The 17822-nt window shown below is 40.5% G+C and overlaps 1 protein-coding gene across 1 annotated transcript in view; it reads left to right on the forward strand.

Moving 5' to 3' along the window:
- Positions 1–17822, forward strand: part of MED17 (mediator complex subunit 17) — a 162954-nt gene that overhangs the window by 17637 nt on the left and 127495 nt on the right. The window contains exon 3 of the mRNA XM_068388378.1: positions 10400–10541. Coding sequence (XP_068244479.1) covers positions 10400–10541 — 142 coding nt within the window. The remainder of the gene's footprint in view (positions 1–10399; positions 10542–17822) is intronic.

Genomic DNA, 17822 nt, shown 5'->3' on the forward strand with positions numbered 1-17822 from the left:
CAACAACATCTGAGGTTTGTGGACGGGAAAGTAGTGTACCAATTTCGAGCACTGTGCTTCGGCCTCATTCCTGCTCCTCTTGTTTTTACAAGGCTCTTGCAAAATGTAGCAAGCTTTCTACATTTTTTGAGGATTCAGAGCCTCCCTTTATTTTGACGACTGGCTAATCAGGGCGTCATCATTAAATCGCTGTCTGGAGAGCCTCTAATGGACATTAGACCTAACCAAGGAGCTAGGTCTCATAGTGAACGTAGAGAAGTCGTAACTTACAGTACTCCATCCCAGACTATTCTTTATTTGGGAATGGAGATACAGTGTCAAATTTTTCGGGCCTTTTCGTCTCCCACAAGAATGGAACAAGCTCTGTTAAAAGTCCGTCACTTGCAAGAGAAAAACAGTTGCTCTGTAAGAGTTTGAACGAGCCTCGTGGGAACTCTTTCATCGTTGGAGTAGTTTATCTCTCTGGGGAGACTCAACCTTTGCCCTCTCCAATTTCACCTAAACCATTGGAACAAGGAGGAGGGCTTAGAGAGTATCTCTTTCCCAATCTCCAACTCAGTCTAGACATGTCTGACTTGGTGGGACAGCAACATCAGACTTCGAGAAGGTCTTTCTCTTGCGATCAAGAACCCAAACCATGTGTTGTATTCAGATGCATCGGATTTGGGTTAGGGAGCTCCACTGGACAGTCTGGAATGCTCGGGTCTTTGGTCCACGGATCAGAAGGAACTCCATTTAAGGCAAGTAACATCTCTCTTTTGACGAGATTTGTGCAAAGAGAAATGAATGTCTTGGCGGACTGCCTCAGCAGAAGAGGACAAGTCATCTCCATGGAGTGGACGTTGCACAAGACTGTGTGCGAGAAGCTATGGATGACATGGGGTCAACCCACCATAGATCTTTTTGCGACTTCACTGACAAAGAAGCTCTCGACTTACTGCTTTCCAGTTCCAGATCCAGAGGCTACCCACATAGACGCTTGCCTGCTGGACTGGTCTCACCTGGACGTTTATGCCTTTCCACCTTTCAAGATCCTAAACAAGGTGCTGCAGAAGTTCACCTCTCACGAAGGGACCAGGTTGACGTTGGTTGCTCCCCTCTGGCCCGTGAGAGAGTGGTTCACAGAGGTACTTCTATGGCTGGTAGACGTTCCAAGAAGTCTGCCGTTGCGGATGGATCTCTTGCGACAGCCTCACGTAAAGAGATTTCATCAAAGCCTCCCCACGCTTCGTCTAACTGCCTTCAGACTATCGAAAGACTCTCTTGAGCTCGGGGGTTTTCGAAGGAGGCAGCTAGAGCGATCGCGAGGGCTAGAAGATCCTCTACCATCAGGATCTATCAGTCGAAATGGGAGGTATTTAGAGACTGGTGCAAGTCCTCCTCTATTTCCTCTTCCAGTGCCTCTGTAGCGCAGATTGCGGATTTTCTGCTTTATCTGAGAAACGGTCGCTCCCTCTCTGCATCCACCATTAAAGGCTACAGAAGCATGTTAGCTTCTGTTTTCAGGCATAGGGGTTTGGATCTTTCTAATAACAAAGATCTCCAAGACCTGCTTAAGTCTTTCGAGACTTCCAAGGAGCGTCATATTTCGACTCCTGCTTGGAACTTGGACGTGGTCCTACAGTTCCTTATGTCAGACAGGTTTGAACCATTAAATTCAGCCTCCCTGAAGGATCTTACCCTCAAGACACTTTTTTTGGTGAGCTTGGCTTTGGCTAAAAGGGTTAGTGAGATACATGCTTTTAGCAAGAACATCGGCTTCTCCACTAATAAAGCAGTATGTGCTCTTCAACTTGGTTTTTTGGCCAAGAATGAACTTCCGTCTCGTCCTTGGCCTAAATCATTTGAAATCCCCAGTCTTTCTGAGATTGTGGGGAATGAAGTTGAAAGAGTGCTGTGCCCTGTTAGAGCTCTTAAATTTTATTTATCCAGAACTAAACCGCTACGAGGTTGTTCAGAGGCTTTATGGTGCTCCGTTAAAAAGCCCTCTTTGCCTATGTCTAAGAATGCGTGGTCTTATTTTATTAGACTTTTGGTTCGGGAGGCACACTCTCATTTAAGTGAGAAGGATCGTAATTTACTTAAAGTCAAGGCTCATGAAGTTAGAGCGATAGCAACTTCAGTAGCGTTTAAGCAAAATAGATCCATTAAAAGTATTATGGACTCGACCTTTTGGAGAAGCAAGTTGGTATTCGCTTCATATTACTTGAAAGATGTCCAGACTCTTTATGAGGACTGCTACACACTGGGACCATTCGTAGCAGCGAGTGCAGTAGTGGGTGAAGGCTCTACCACTACATTCCCTTAATCCCAATATCCTTTTAATCTACTCTTGAAATTTTTAATCTTATTTTGGGTTGTACGGGAGACTAAGAAGTCTTTCGCAATCTTTTTGATTTGGCGGGTGGTCAAAATATTGTTTCTTGAGAGCACCCAGATTAAGGGTATTGATGAGGTCCTGTTATAGGGGTGTTCACCCTGGATATAGCAGCTCCTGGGAGTCTTTCAGCATCCTAAGAGGATCGCTGGGCTTCGTGAGGATAGCGGACTAATGTGGCAGAGAAATTATCAGAGTCAGCTTCCTTACCAGGTACCTATACTTAAGTTTGTTTTTTGAATAGTTGTCAAAAACTCTTGAGCGTATATGCCTTTATTGTTTTAATACTGGTCTCTACCCACCATCATGGGTGTGAATCAGCTATTTATATATTCACCGGCTAAGTTTAATATTTAAAAATGATATTTTCATTATAAAATGAATTTTTGAATATATTTACCTGGTGAATATATGATATTAAAGGCCCTCCCTTCCTCCCCGATAGAGACCCTACGGACTGAGAAGAACTGGTTTGGTTGAGAAGTATATGCGGTATCTGGCCGATAGTCGGCGCTGGTGGGCACACCCGGCAGCCTTCATGGCGATCGCTCGCGATTTTTTGGAATCTGTCGACCGTCGGAGACGTCAGCTATTTATATATTCACCGGGTAAGTATATTCAAAAATTTATTTTATAATGAAAATATAATTTTTCCTAACGATACAAAGCTTTAGCTATTTATCAGGGGTTATAACTTTTAGTGTAGCTGAAAGGATAAGCCATTGAAATTTTCATGAGGGTTAACTACATTCTGCTAGTTGGGGGGGGGGGGGGGGTAGCTTGCTACTGCTCTCGCTCACACACCAGTGACTTAGCTCACTTTGCTTGGAGGTAGGACTTCAATGGGGGATAGGGCTGGCAGGTAAGTATGTATGATAGCTAAAGGTTTGTATTGTTAGGAAAAATACAAATTATTTATGAATTTGTCATTTGTTTCGTAACTGGAATACAAACTTACGCTATTTATTAGGGGTGACTCACCCATTAGGAGGTTGGATGTCCCTGCCAAACTAGCTTTTGGCTTTACCCCGGGACTTCTTATTTTGAATAGGTTTGTACCAAAAATAAGGAGTCCCTGCACCTTGCTAAGCCTTGATCCAGAATAGGACGACGGGGTCGGAGTAGCGTTCACTGGTACTGCTCTCCACATAGGAGTAGTCTGCACGGAGGATTCTCCCTCCCAGGGCTGTGGGCAATAGCTGTCTTCTGGACAGGTGATCTGTGCATCAGGGGTGCCTGTTGCCCACACTGTGCAACATGATGGTTGGTCGAACCACAACGTAGGCACAGGTTGAGACGTCTGCAACACTCGTCCACTAGGTGCCCTGGTTTCTTACACCAAGTACAGTACCTCCTTTGGAACTGAGGAGAACTATCCGGAGTGCGAGATGGTGTCAGGTGCACTTCCACAGGTGCTGGTTTTGGGACAGGTCAAGGAGGAATGCGTGGATACTCTTGGTCAGGTACCGGTGATCGGTTTGGGCAGCCATGGCAACCCTGTCGGCATACGAGCTGTGCCATGACTGTTCCGCACGACATTGATATTGACCAGGCTGCTCCAACCAACTCGCAGCTTTGCTTGGAACCGTTTTGATGAGCTTTCGTCTGAGCTGTCTCCGGTCCAAGCTACAGTACTCCGAGGATATGCAGACCTGTACAAGGAGTACAACAGCATGGCATAGATCTTCAGCAGTTTACCCTTACCACAGGTGGCACTGCTGAAACGGTCTTTCCTCCCTGCATCACGCCTCTCTCGGTCTTCTCGGAACCAGTTGAGCAGGCATTCCCTCATGTCGAGGTATGAGATGTCAAGCCCCTCTTATTTTCCCTCTTCAGGAGCCTTCCCAGCTCAGTGGTCCACCAGCCAGAGTTTCCTGCAGTATATCTACTGTCACAATAGGCCTCAAAATCCCTCAGGAATCTTTCAAAGCTCTGGCTAGTTTATAGCTGAAAGATCCCAGGCTTGGGGCTCTTCCTTGAGTTCATGACCTTGAGCAGATCAAACAGATGTCAGTCTGTCTGGTGGGACTGGACATGAGGACAGGAGCAGGAAGTGTCACAAGAAGTCTCACCACCAGAATCTTCACTGGTTGACCGCTGGTACAAGGTCAATGTTTCGGGTATGGCTGGTCTGGCCTTCTCCTTGGCCTGGCATTTACACTTTGGAATGGCCCTTGTGTGGGCAAGAACTGACTCAGCCCTAGCTGCTGGACCCTTTTTTGGTCTGTTGTACATTGCTTTGTCACCCAAAAACTGCTCTCCTAGTCCACTTGCTTAAGTCTCTGGTAGACTAAAAGGGTTGGTTGACGGGACAGACAATGAGGCAAGAGGTCCACTCCAAGCAGGAGACTCCCAGAAGCCTGGTACAGGTGGGAGTACTGCTGAGAACTCTGGAAGGGGACTGGAGAGCTCCAATCACTGGCCCCTCTCCTGTAACAGGAATATCCAGACCATTGACATTTTGCCAAGCCGGGGACGTAGAAGGGTCACTGGTGGTCACAGTTTTTGTAACCCCAGTGGCAATGTGGCATGTTGGTGACGGCTCAACGCTCTTCAGCGCCGCCACCTGAAGTGTCAGGGACCTCACCTTAGTCGCCAGGTCACTGACAATTGAGATGAGGCCCTCCACATCCCGACTAAGGCTCTTTTTAGACTTTCGGCCCTTGGTTGATGCTGATTCCATGTCTAAAGGTAGGTTTTCCCAGGTCTGAGCACCAAAAATGATGTAGTGGTTTGCAGACTTTGGCCAGATGTTGCACACAGACTGCCTAGTGTCCGAATGTCGACCACACTCCAATGTTTCACTGTACAATAAAATACAATAGTATGCCCAGAGATCTGGGCAAAAAGTAAACAATGAAGAATGAACTGGGGACTGGGAACAACCCCTTGATTTTATACTGGGCAAGGAGACCCAGCTAGAACTGCTGAACATTCCATTGAGCTTGCTGAATAAACAGGTAGTATGACCATTGAGTTAATTCTGGGGAAATCAGCAATCTACAATAAATAGCTCTATTTTCTTTAGGTAAGATTTCTTCAAGCTTAAGTGAGATTTAGGAACATTAGGAGAAAAAAAAATCATCCAAATAAAGAAAAAAAAAACTTCAGGGTGGATCGGGAAATATCTCATGTGAGGAAGTGTATTGAAAGAGGATTGTTTAAAAGTTATTTAATTTCTCAAATGTTACAAATAACTAGGTTGACTCTAACACAAATAAAAAAAATCTACAATTCAAATGCAAAATTTTATATTTTAAGAAAACATCTAATATCCCTCTACACTTCAGTCTCACAATAACTAGACTAAAAGAAAAAATTGATTTGAAAAAAAAAAAAAGAAAAAAAAATGTTCACATGTTAGACACCCCCATATCAATACAGTACAAAGTCCCCAGGAACAGGTTATTCAGTAAGCCACACACATATAGTGAAAAACATCACTTACAAAAGTTCAATAATCTTAGTACATATGTGTGTGCAGCATAGAATTGTTCTCCTCCTCCTACAAACTCACAGGAAGAATAAAGATTCTCACCAAGCATCATTTCGTCACAGTCGGGCCAATTCACAATAATATTCAGTCCCGTCAAATTTACCCATATGTAAAGAAAAATATAAAATACAAAAATCCTTGATAGTACCATCCCACCTGGTTCCATATGCAAAAATGTATAATAGATTATACAATGTGGATGGATCTGTATGCGGCTTTCAACAGGGTTGCAGACCAAAGAACTGTGAACAAAATTTAAACCTTTTGGAATGGAAGTTTAAAACAAAGCTGCCAATAGGAGGATACATACATTAGAAGCCATACAAGAGCAGAAGTGTTCCAAATAGTTCCTGTTAAGAGTATAAAGTCTTTTCCTGGCTGGTCTTGATCGCTCAGTAAAGCAAACTATGATTACTCCTTTAAATCCTTTGGATGGCCACATAAGTCAAGTTCAACAAGGCAATAAGTTCTGAAATGCACAGCCTATATTCACTGAAAAGATCCACTTAATGTTTGTGTAGCATTCATGGTCACTAAGCATAACTGTCCGTGATAAGACTACAGATACTGTATATTGATGTTTCAAACACCTTGTTTACTAGGGGAAGGCAAAATTACATTTGTACACCCAACGTTACACATGCCATGCCCCACTTGTTGCGGATGTTAAAAAAAACAGGAACTGTTGAACTGCGTGACAGTAACACTCGCTACCATCTCGGAGCCCTACAGAGAGTAAGGCATGATGCCAACTACTTGCTAAGAAAACAAAGAAAGGAATATTGAGACAATGTTGAGGGACCAGAGCATAACAGTTTAACAAATACAAATTAAAAGGAATAAGCTATATTCAGTAATAAAGAATCAAGAAAAATTTGAAATAATTTGTATTTTTCCCACGTATATACAGTATTTTGTTTTTCACAATGTTCATCATTGTTCTGTTTTTTCTACATCGATCTGCAGCTCCAGTACTTTCCGCATCGAGGAAAGGAGGGAATGATGTCCCTCTCTATCATCCCCAACCTGGCCATCCTAGGAAAGGAGACAAAGGGAGGAAAGGGTCGTTAAGATTGGCGATCCCGTTCTCTAGCTGTCGCAAGTAGGTTTTTATGAACATGTATGAAATACACTAGTGTTAACACGCTCATTCACTAGTGCTATTGCTTTTTTTATCTCTCGCTCTCTCCCTCACAGATAATAGAAAAACCTGTTACAGTTTGCCATTGCATGTGTATGAACGTGTATGAAATACACGTGCATTACAGGGTGATGCCTGTCAAGCCATTAAGCAACATGGTAGTGACACAGAGCAGAAAGATGGGTGATAGAAGTCTTGTGGCATGGATAACGTTTTTCGTTCATCAACTCTCGTCTTCTCTTCAATCCCTCCCTGATGAGTTTCCTGACGTATCTTCCAGATTCACTGAAATCGCTGTCTCACAGCAGAGGTGAAGGTGATAATGGAGAAGAATGTGCTAGAAGTCGTCCAAGATTGTTGTCTGGGTTTCAACACTCAATTATTCTTGGTGGATAAATCAATGGCGACCAGTCATCGATCTCTCTCCTCTGAACAAACCTCGTTTAAGATTCCGACGGTGAGCGCAGTATGTAGTCGTCAGGAAGGGTGCTTCCATGCTTTCTGTCAATCTTAAGGACTTGTTTGTTCCTGTACGTAATACAAACAATGGACCTTTGATAGGAGTACAGTATGACTTCAGCATAGCTGGAATACAGTAATTGTTAAGATTGTTAACAAAGTATATATAGCTGGCTGTTGGGTGGCGGTAGGGCCACCCACCTAGTAGGTAGTGTTACCTTCACTTTGACTTTGGCTCATGCAGGTCTGTTAACTGATGAATATGTAACAAAGACGACAAAGTTCTCAAGTGAGGATGAAGAAGAAGAGCATGAGGATCAATGGGAAGAAGAGAAAGTGGTCTCTCAACTATAGTAGAAACGACAAAAGAACTTCAGACACTGGCCGAAGATATGGACCCGCAGATGATTCATTTGTTACAGTTCAGAAATAAAATCAAGGGAGCCATGGAAGTGGATGAGAACATCCATATGCTTAAGAAAAGATAGCATTAATAAGTGCCGATCACTATATTTCTCATTCGCAAAATAAAAGACATTGCACCACCTGAAGAAGTGCTTGCTGAAGTGATGCTTTCAAAAGAGTAATAATGCTCTTCTTTGCTGTGCACTGCATTTATTTCATCGTTGTCATTGTTTACATTAGTACTGCACAACCAATCATCTTCACTAATCAGATTTATTTATCTTCGCTGGATGAGTGTTCCTATTGTAATTTTTGCTTTTATGTTTATACTGTACAGTATGAGGATGGCTACAGTAAAATCAGTTTTAGCTTAAAAACTGTTCAAGAGTGTATATTGGGTTTATAAGTGCTGTAAAAGTTTGTAAAAACTTAAATGTATAAAGATGATAGAAAAAATATGAAAATTTATAAAAATAATAATGGAAAAATATACTGTAGATTTCTGTACTGTATCTACTGTGCAGGTTTTCATTATTGTGGTGATCACTGAAACATAGCACCTGCAATAGCCAAGTGATTACTGTAGTTTATTTAATGTTATAGATGATTTAAAGCTTTGTTAAGGAAAGGGTGTAGAACCAAGTTTTATAGAGTACTGTACACTTAAAATAAGATATACTGTAGCTCAGGGAATAAACTACATGTGTAGCAAGTTATTTAGGGTTTTAGTCGACTGCTCAAAAACAATGGTCAGGTGATGAGGGCAGTGATGACAACTATTACCCTAGGAAATAAAAGTTCATGTTTCTGAGCAGTCTCTGCTACTTTACCCCTGCATTATGTGCAAGGTATTACATTCTCCATCTCCCCTACTGGGAAGATGATCTTCCAGGATCTAGTGCTAGGGAACAGGACTTGGCACTTGCCAGGCCCTAACAACTCATTCATCCCAATGAAAAGCTGTTAGAAATTTGCTGGAGTTATTTTCTTCTCTTCATTACGTGACTAGGAACACCGATGTTTTCTGGGAAGAAAACAATGTCACAAATTTTGTTCTTGGATACTTTTTTTCGCCAATGAGTGAGTATCCTATTTCAAAAGATGTAAGATTTTTATGTGAAGGAATAAGTGACATTTTTTAAAAGTATTTTATATTTTTCCTAGCTGTACAAACTTAAATTACTTCCCCCCTAAAGTATCTCGCTCAGTTTTAGGCTTAAGGTCAAATGTGGCTAGTCTGTGACAGGCAGGTAGGTGGGTTTTCTCTCCACCTGTCAATAACTGAATCAACGGCTGTTCCAGCTCACGCTGTAAGCATCTTTTTTTAAAGGTTTTTGGTGTTTTTTTGCTAGGATAGATACAAATTACTTTAGAAATTTGTTATATTGGGATGACAGGGAGATAAATAGCTTTATCCTGGATAAAAAGGAGAGGTAAATTTTGAAAAAAAAGCATAGATGAAGATCTACATTACTGTATACCAAATGAAAACTGAGTTCAGAACTGTACAAGATAAAAGAAAATGGAGGTAAACTATACTATATTAGACCCAACACAGTAAAGGGAAAATCTGTTGTAAAATTTTTAATGATTCAAATGATATCCAATTATCCTTTTCATTGGAGTAAAGAACTTAAAAATTGATCAACTTCCCCATATCCCATGAGCAGTTTCTCCTGGGCTGCAAATACAAGTAAAGTGCAGTACAGTACTTGTAAACATTAAACATGGACAACCTTTTTTTGGGCTATTTCAAATGGTCTCTGAACCAGGAATACATCCAGCTGTTGCTGTCTTTACTTAAACATCAATGTTTAAGAGAAACTGTAACTACCATAAAAATGCAGAATGTTGTCATTGAAATTTGGCTAGCTAGGATTTGGAGTCAGCTGTTGTAAGATTTTGAAAATCATTGTGTAGAAGTACTTCAAGCAGAACAGCAATAAGAATAATTCTGAAGAGATACATTATTTAGTATTTAGAGTGCGAGTACACAAAAACAAGTTTCATGCAAAGAATCTTCATACTGAGATGTTCAACATTGTAGTAGGGGAGAGTAGTCATCCCAATACTGAATTGCTATATGCAGTGATAATTGAATTTATCTTTCATATCTTGTTTATAAACTTTGATTTTTATGTAAAATTTCTGAAATTTTTGTTTGAATGCTATATTTTCTGATATTGGAAAAAGAAAGCTGATGGAAAACTGTAGATGGGATATTGATTAACTTGTAATTCTTTATGGAACATCTATTGTATATTCTACTGCTACTGGAAATTAAAGGCTTTCAGAAAATAAAAGTTACAATTCTAAGTAAAATTTCAAGTAAGATTAGAAAAATGTTAAAAGCAGTAATTATGTAAACTTTTATTATACCTTTATTCTATCTATGGCATGTTTTCAGACTTGTTTAGATGTGGTATATTCAAACAAGAATTACATTCCTACTTTTTAAAATCCCCTTAACCATTCCCAATGAGTAGGTTGATTGATTGGATATTTTTTATTTTATTTGCAGACAGGCATTAACAGAGATGTCCGTTCTACATGATCTTTTAGTGATAGTGAAACAGAAGCCACCTCAATATATGGTTCTTGATCCAGTGCTCTCGGATGCTCCTGAACCTAAGTCATATATGCAGTTTCTAGCCCTGAAGAAGGTACTGCTGCCAATTTTTTATCTTAGTTTTATTGATAAAGAATATTATTTTTAATGGAAGTGGATGTGGTGTAAAAGGGAAAAATTTATGAAACTAGATTTGGGCAAGGGAAGAAAACTTAATTTTTTTTTGGTACTTTATTAAGATATAGATTAAAGGGTATTGTGTGTGCATGAATATATGGGTCAGAGTTTGGAGAGGTAGTAGTGCTTGTAGTGTCAGGATGATGGATGACAGGGGAAAAAGGATATGTTAGTCGGAGCATTGTGTGGGTAAAATTAAATATGGTTGGAAAAATTTGTGACAGTTGAGTTCAGTAAATGAGAAAAAGGAAAAGGAAATTGTGTTACTCGGAATCTGTTTCTGTCTTTGTTTAGGAGAATGGGAATTAGTCTTTTATCCTAGTTAATTAATGTACAAATAGTGGGGACATTGTAGGAATGAAGTTCCCAGAGTAAATGAGAATAAAGTCATGAGGAAGTATTTGGAAAATTACTTATTTGTTGGAAATACTTGGTTTCCAAAGAATTTTTATAAGTTCTAGGGAGATGAAAAAATAGTTAGGAATCGTTAAATAGAATGTATTGGTACTTTATAGAATAGATGAAAGAGCAGATGGATGCTATGGTAAGAAACAGATGGCTAGAGTTACATTTAATCATTATTTGTTCTTACACATCTTACAAATCCCGTCCTTCGATTAAAGATTTATTCCTACACGAATACAAATTCTCGTCATTTATATGATTACACTCTATTGCTATTTTGCTTTGTCCATAATTAAGGAAATCCTGTGGGTCTGGCAACATTTTAAGGTTGCATCATGATCCCATTTATGCTGGGTAGGCCATGTAGGAGCCTGCAACTCAATCCTTACTGCTGGCCACGCTGTGCTTTTCCTTTTTGGTTCTTGTATTATGAGTGCCTCTTCAGTATGTATGAGAATCTTCCCTAGCCTTGAATGTCTTCCTTGTGGTACCTTCATGAGTTGGGTGGAGGTACATCCCCATCCTTTATGCCCTGCATATTAAGGTAAGAGATGTTCTATTTTTTCTGTTTAAGATTTGTAGGGAGTGGTTGTCTTCCCAATGGAAAAAAATTTAGTAGCTGTTGTAAGGAGAAAACTACAAGGGATTATTCCCCCTTTGCTTCTTCCTCCAAAGAGGGAAAGAAGCAAAAACCTTCTCTGACAAGCCTAGAATTTTCCCTGTCCAACTTTTCATTGTTTTAATTTCCAGAGATGCTGATAACAAAGGATGGTGGTCATTTGATAAAGCAGGAATTTGTAGATGAGTTATGTCCAATTATTCTTAGTGAGACAAAGAATGCTCAGAGGTCTTATAACCCTCTGGCCTCAGCAAGTAATCAACCATAACAGGATTTAACATCGGAACCAATGATTTCTCCACAGTTTGTAAATCTTAACAGATCATCATCCCCACTGTCGAGTGTGCTGAGCATGGGAGAACAGCTTTTTATTTCAGATGTAGGAGAACAAGGGGATTTCTCATCCATTTTGCAAATGTCTCCTGTTAATTTAGATTCATTACCATTTAACAACATGGTCCATGCACTGTCCGGCGAATTAACAATAGGTATTTCCTCGTTATCCAAGCATCGTCTGGTGAATGGACAATAGGTATTTCCATCTCGTTTAATGTTTCAGGAGTTATTTTACTCCCCTGTGAGACCCCACAGTGAATCGGGCTTACCAGTAAAGCCCAAGGATCCAAATGGTAAATTTTCCTTTAGAAAGGAAATTACTGATGTTTCCCCTGGCAGTGACTCGTTACGAGAGGTTATAGTGCGCAGAGCAGAAAGATTGGACGTATAGGTCTAGTGCGGGTGCGAATCTTTCTCTGAATCTGCAGATGTACTAACAGTCTGTGCCTTGTTATCCCCAAACAGTTATGGAAAAGTGTAAGTTGAATCAGTAGAACTTCAAAAGTTCAAACTTGCAGCAAATGTTTTTATGTTGAACAGGCAGACATAAGTCTTTTTCTAGTTTACATATGATGCTTATGGAGGTGTAGACCCAAATGGTATTTTTCCTTTGTTTTTTTATAAAGACAGCAGATTTCTTAGCTCCAAAGTTATCTGTTATTTTGCGCAAGTTAGCAAGAAGAGGAGCTTTTAGTACTTGTTGGAGAATTGGTAATGTTACTCCTTTATGTAAATGTGTTTGTGGTAGCTCAAGTCCCACTGATTACCGCCCAACTTCTATAACTCCCATATTATCTAAAGTTTTTGAACGTCTTCTGGCAAAACGTCTTAATAGGTTTGCTGAAGGTAATCATCTACTCCCTAGTTTGCAATTTGGTTTTCGTAAAGGCCTTGGAGCATGTGATGCCCTTCTTACAATCTCCAATGCTGTACAGAAATCCCTTGATTGTGGTCAGGAAGTTCGTATGATTGGCCTTGATTTTAGTGCTGCCTTTGACCGTGTTAATCATGAGGCCCTTGTTTTCAAACTCAAACAGTTGGGAGTGGGTGGGTCGTTTCTTAGCTTTATTATTGATTTTTTAAGTAATAGATCTCAAAGAGTTGTTGTTGGTGGGCACCATAGTGAGTATAGGAATGTGATATCCGGTGTTCCACAGGGTAGTGTTCTTGGCCCAATTACTTTTCATACTATATACACATGACATGTGGTTTGGTCTAGAAAACAAGCTTGTTGCATATGCAGATGATGCTACTCTCTTTGCATCAATTCAATCCCCTGAATGTAGATCTGGGGTTGGTGAATCCCCTAATAGAGATTTAGCTAAAATTAGTGTATGGTGCAAATTATGGGGTATGAAGCTGAATCCTAACAAAACTCAAAGTATGATTGTAAGTAGGTCAAGGACGGTGGCTCCTCAACATCCGGATCTCAGTATTGATAATGTTTCTTTAAATTTGTATGACTTTTAAAATTTTAGGTGAGATTCTCGACTGCAAATTTACTTTTGAGAAACACATTATGTCTGTGTCTTCTTCAATTGCACAAAAAATTAGCTTATTGAGAAAGTCTTACAAGATTTTCGGTGATCAATCTATTCTGAGGAAGTGTTTTAATTCTTTTATCCTACCTTGTTTTGAGTATTGTTCTCCTGGCTGGTGTTCGGCTGCTGATTCTCATCTTAATTTGTTGGACAGAAACTTACGGTCTATTAAATTTCTTACCCCTGATCTAGATATTAATATTTGGCACCGTCGTTCAATTAGTTCATTATGCATGTTACATAAGATTTTTCATAACTCTGACCATCCTTTACATTCATATCTCCCTGGACAATTCTATCCTGTTTGTAATACTAGGCAGGCAGTTAATTCTAATAGCCAGGCCTTCTCCATCATGAGGCCTAATACTACACAGTATTCTAGAAGTTTTATTCCAGCTGTTACCAAGTTGTGGAATGATCTTCCTAATCAGGTAGTTGAATCAGTAGAACTTCAAAAGTTCAAAGTTGGAGCAAATGTTTTTATGTTGACCAGGCTGACATGAGTCTTTTTATTGTTTATATATGGCATATGTGTTTTTGACGTTGTTAATAGTTTATATAGGACATATCTGTTTTGACGCTGTTACTGTTTTTAGAATGATATATTGTTAATTTATTCTCATCACTTATTTATTTCCTTATTTCCTTTCCTCACCAGGCTATTTTTCCCTGTTGAAGCCCTTGGGCTTACAGCTTCTTGCTTTTCCAACTAGGGTTGTAGCTTGGCTAGTAATAATAATAATAATAATAATATCTATTTTGATGCTACTTTTTTAAGTATTTTATTTTAATTGTTCATTATTTCTTATACTGTTCATTTATTTCCTTATTTCCTTTCCTCACTGGGCTATTTTTCCCGGTTTGAGCCCTTGGGCTTATCGCATCCCGCTCTTCCAACTAGGGTTGTAGTTTAGCTAGAAATAATACAGTAATAATAATAATAATCGGGGACGTGTTCTGTCTGAACGTGCCACTACAAGCATGCATTCCACAGCTGACGCAGCAGCTCAGTGCAGAATATGTGACTGCCTTTTCAAGAATACTTACAAAATGTGTATGAGACACAGACTAGATTGGTTCGCGCTTTTTCAGATTTCAGAGGAAGTAACAGATCCACAGTTAGGTCTAATCCTGAAAATGAGATAGATTTTTATATTTGTCAGGTTAAACTAGTTACTGTATCCATCACAAAATGAAAAGGGCTGCAGAACTGTATCTGCCTTTATTGCTGAGTGAATGGATGACAGGTAAAGTAGTGGAATGGAAGGAGATATCATCTAGGTTAACGTGGGTAAGGGTTAGGTTGGGTAGGGAATGTTGGGCTTTTGTCAGTGCGTATGGGCTAGGTTGTGAGAAAAGTGAAGAAGAGTGGAATGAGTTCTGGAATGGATTAACTAGGTGTGTAGAAGGACTGGGTAGAAGGAATTATGTAGTGTTCATGGGTGACTTAAATGCTAGAGTGGGCGCTGGAGAGGTAGAAGGTGTCATTGGGAAGTATGGCGTACCGGGTGAAAATGAGAGTGGTGAGAGACTGGTAGATATGTGTTGAGCAAGAGATGGTGATAAGTTCTAGCTTTTTCAAAAAGAAAGATAAAAACAAGTATACGTGGGTAAGAGTGGCAAATGGAAGAGTGGTAGAAAGGGCGTTAATGGATTATGTGTTGATCACTAAAAGAATGTTTGGAAGAGTGAAAGACTTGCACTTGTTTAGGGGTATGGCTAACGGTATGTCTGATCATTTTTTGGTGGAAGGAAAATTAGTTGTAGCAAAAGAGTGGGGGAATAGAGTAGGTGGATGTAGAAGGGAGCTAGTGAGGGTTGAAGAGCTAATAAAACCGGGGGTAAAAAGTAAATATCAAGAAATGTTGAAATGGCATATGACAAAGTGAAAGCAAGAGAAACAGGTAATTTAGAGGAGGAGTGGAAGTTAATAAAAGAAAATTTTGTTGGGATTGCAAGTGATGTGTGTGGCAAGAAGTTCGTTGGAGGCAGCATGAGGAAGGGCAGTGAATGGTGGAATGAAGGAGTGAAGGTAAAAGCAGAAGAGAAAAAGAGGGCTTTTGAAGAATGGCTGCAAAGTAATAGTGTAGAGAAGTATGAAAGATATAGAGAGAAAAATGTAGAAGTAAAGCGCAGGGTAAGTGAGGCAAAGAGGGCAGCTGACCTGAGGTGGGGTCAGCGATTGGGTCATTCATATGAAAAGAATAAGAAGAAGTTTTGGAAAGAAGTGAAGAGAGTAAGGAAGGCTGGTTCAAGAATTGAAGAGACAGTGAAAGATGGAAATGGAAGGTTGTTAAAAGGAGAGGAGGCAAGGAAAAGGTGGGGGGAGTATTTTGAAAGTTTACTGAATGTTGAGGATAATAGGGAGGCAGATATAATTGTTGTTGCAGGTGTTGAGGTGCCGGTGATGGGAGATGAGAATGAGAAAGAGATTACAAGAGAGGAAGTGAGGAGAGCAATAGATGAAACGAGAGTAGGAAAAACATCTGGTATGGATGGTGTGAGAGCTGAGATGTTGAAGGAAGGGGTGTGACTGTACTTGAATGGTTGGTGAGATTGTTTTATATGTGTTTTGTGTTGTCAGTGGTACCAGTAGATTAGGTTTGTGCGTGTATTGTACCACTATATAAGGATAAGGGAGATGTGCATGAGTGTTGTAATTCAAGGGGTATTAGTTTGTTGAGTGCAGTAGGAAAAGTGTATGGTAGAGTACTGATTAATAGGATTAAGGATAAAACAGAGAATGCAATCTTAGAAGTACAGGGTGGTATTAGAAGAGGTAGGGGTTGTATGAATCATATTTTTACAGTAAGGCAGATATGCGAGAAATATTTAGCAAAAGGTAAGGAGGTGTATGTTGCGTTTATGGATCTGGAGAAAGCGTATGATAGAGTTGATAGGAAAGCAATGTGGAATGTGATGAGGTCATATGGAGTTGGTGGAAGCTTGTTGCAAGCAGTTAAAAGTTTCTACATAGGTAGTAAAGCATGTGTTAGGATAGGAAATGAAGTGAGTGATTGGTTTCCAGTGAGAGTGGGGCTGAGACAGGGATGTGTGATGTCTCCGTGGTTGTTTAACTTGTATGTTGATGGAGTGGTGAGAGAGGTGAATGCTCGAGTGCTTGGACGAGGATTAAAACTGGTAGACGAGAATGACCATGAATGGGAGGTAAATCAGTTGTTGTTTGCGGATGATACTGTACTGGTTGCAGACGCGGAAGAGAAGCTTGGCCGATTAGTGATAGAATTTGGAAGGGTGTGTGAGAGAAGGAAGTTGAGAGTTAATGTGGGTAAGTGTAAGGTTATGAGATGTACGAGAAGGGAAGGTGGTGCGAGGTTGAATGTCATGTTGAATGGAGAGGTACTTGAGGTGGTGGATCAGTTTAAGCACTTGGGGTCTGTTGTTGCAGCAAATGGTGGAGTGGAAGCAAATGTTCTTCAGAGAGTGAATGAAGGATGCAGAGTGTTGGGGGCAGTTCAGGGAGCAGTAAAAAATAGAGTGTTTTGCATGAATGTAAAGAGAGTTCTGTATGAGAAAGTGATTGTACCAACTGTGATGTATGGATTGGAGTTTTGGGGAATGAAAGTGACGGAGAGACAGAAATTGAATGTGTTTGAGATTAAGTGTCTAAGGAGTATGGCTGGTGTATCTTGAGTAGATAGGGTTAAGAACGATGTAGTGAAGGTGAGAACAGGTGTAAGAAATGAGTTAGCTGCTAGAGTGGATATGAATGTGTTGAGGTGGTTTGGCCATGTTGAGAGAATGAAAAGTGGCTGTCTGCTAAAGAAGGTGATGAATGCAAGAGTTGATGGGAGAAGTACAAGAGGAAGGCCAAGGTTTAGGTGGATGGATGGAGTGGAGGAAGCTCTGGGTGATAGGAGGATAGATGTGAGAGAGGCGAGAGAGCGTGCTAGAAATAGGAATGAATGGCGAGCGATTGTGACGCAGTTTCGGTAGGCCCTGTTGCTTCCTCTGGTGCCTTGGATGACCGCAGAGGTAGCAGCAGTAGGGGACTCAGCGTTATGAAGCTTCATCTGTGGTGGATAACGGGGGAGGGTGGGCTGTGGCATCCTAGCAGTACCAGCCGAACTCGGTTGAGTCCCTTGTCAGGCTGGGAGGAACGTAGAGAGGAGAGGTCCCCTTTTCTGTTTCATTTGTTTGATGTTAGCTACCCCCCAAAATTGGGGGAAGTGCCTTGGTGATATGTATGGATGTATCTCCCCTCTGTCCCTTTAAGAGACAAAAATCAGATTCCCCTCATATTACTCTGCTTATAGATAACGGGACACTTTAGGGG

This window comes from Palaemon carinicauda, chromosome 15, assembly GCF_036898095.1.
Source record: "Palaemon carinicauda isolate YSFRI2023 chromosome 15, ASM3689809v2, whole genome shotgun sequence".
NCBI classification, from domain to species: Eukaryota; Metazoa; Arthropoda; class Malacostraca; order Decapoda; family Palaemonidae; genus Palaemon; species Palaemon carinicauda.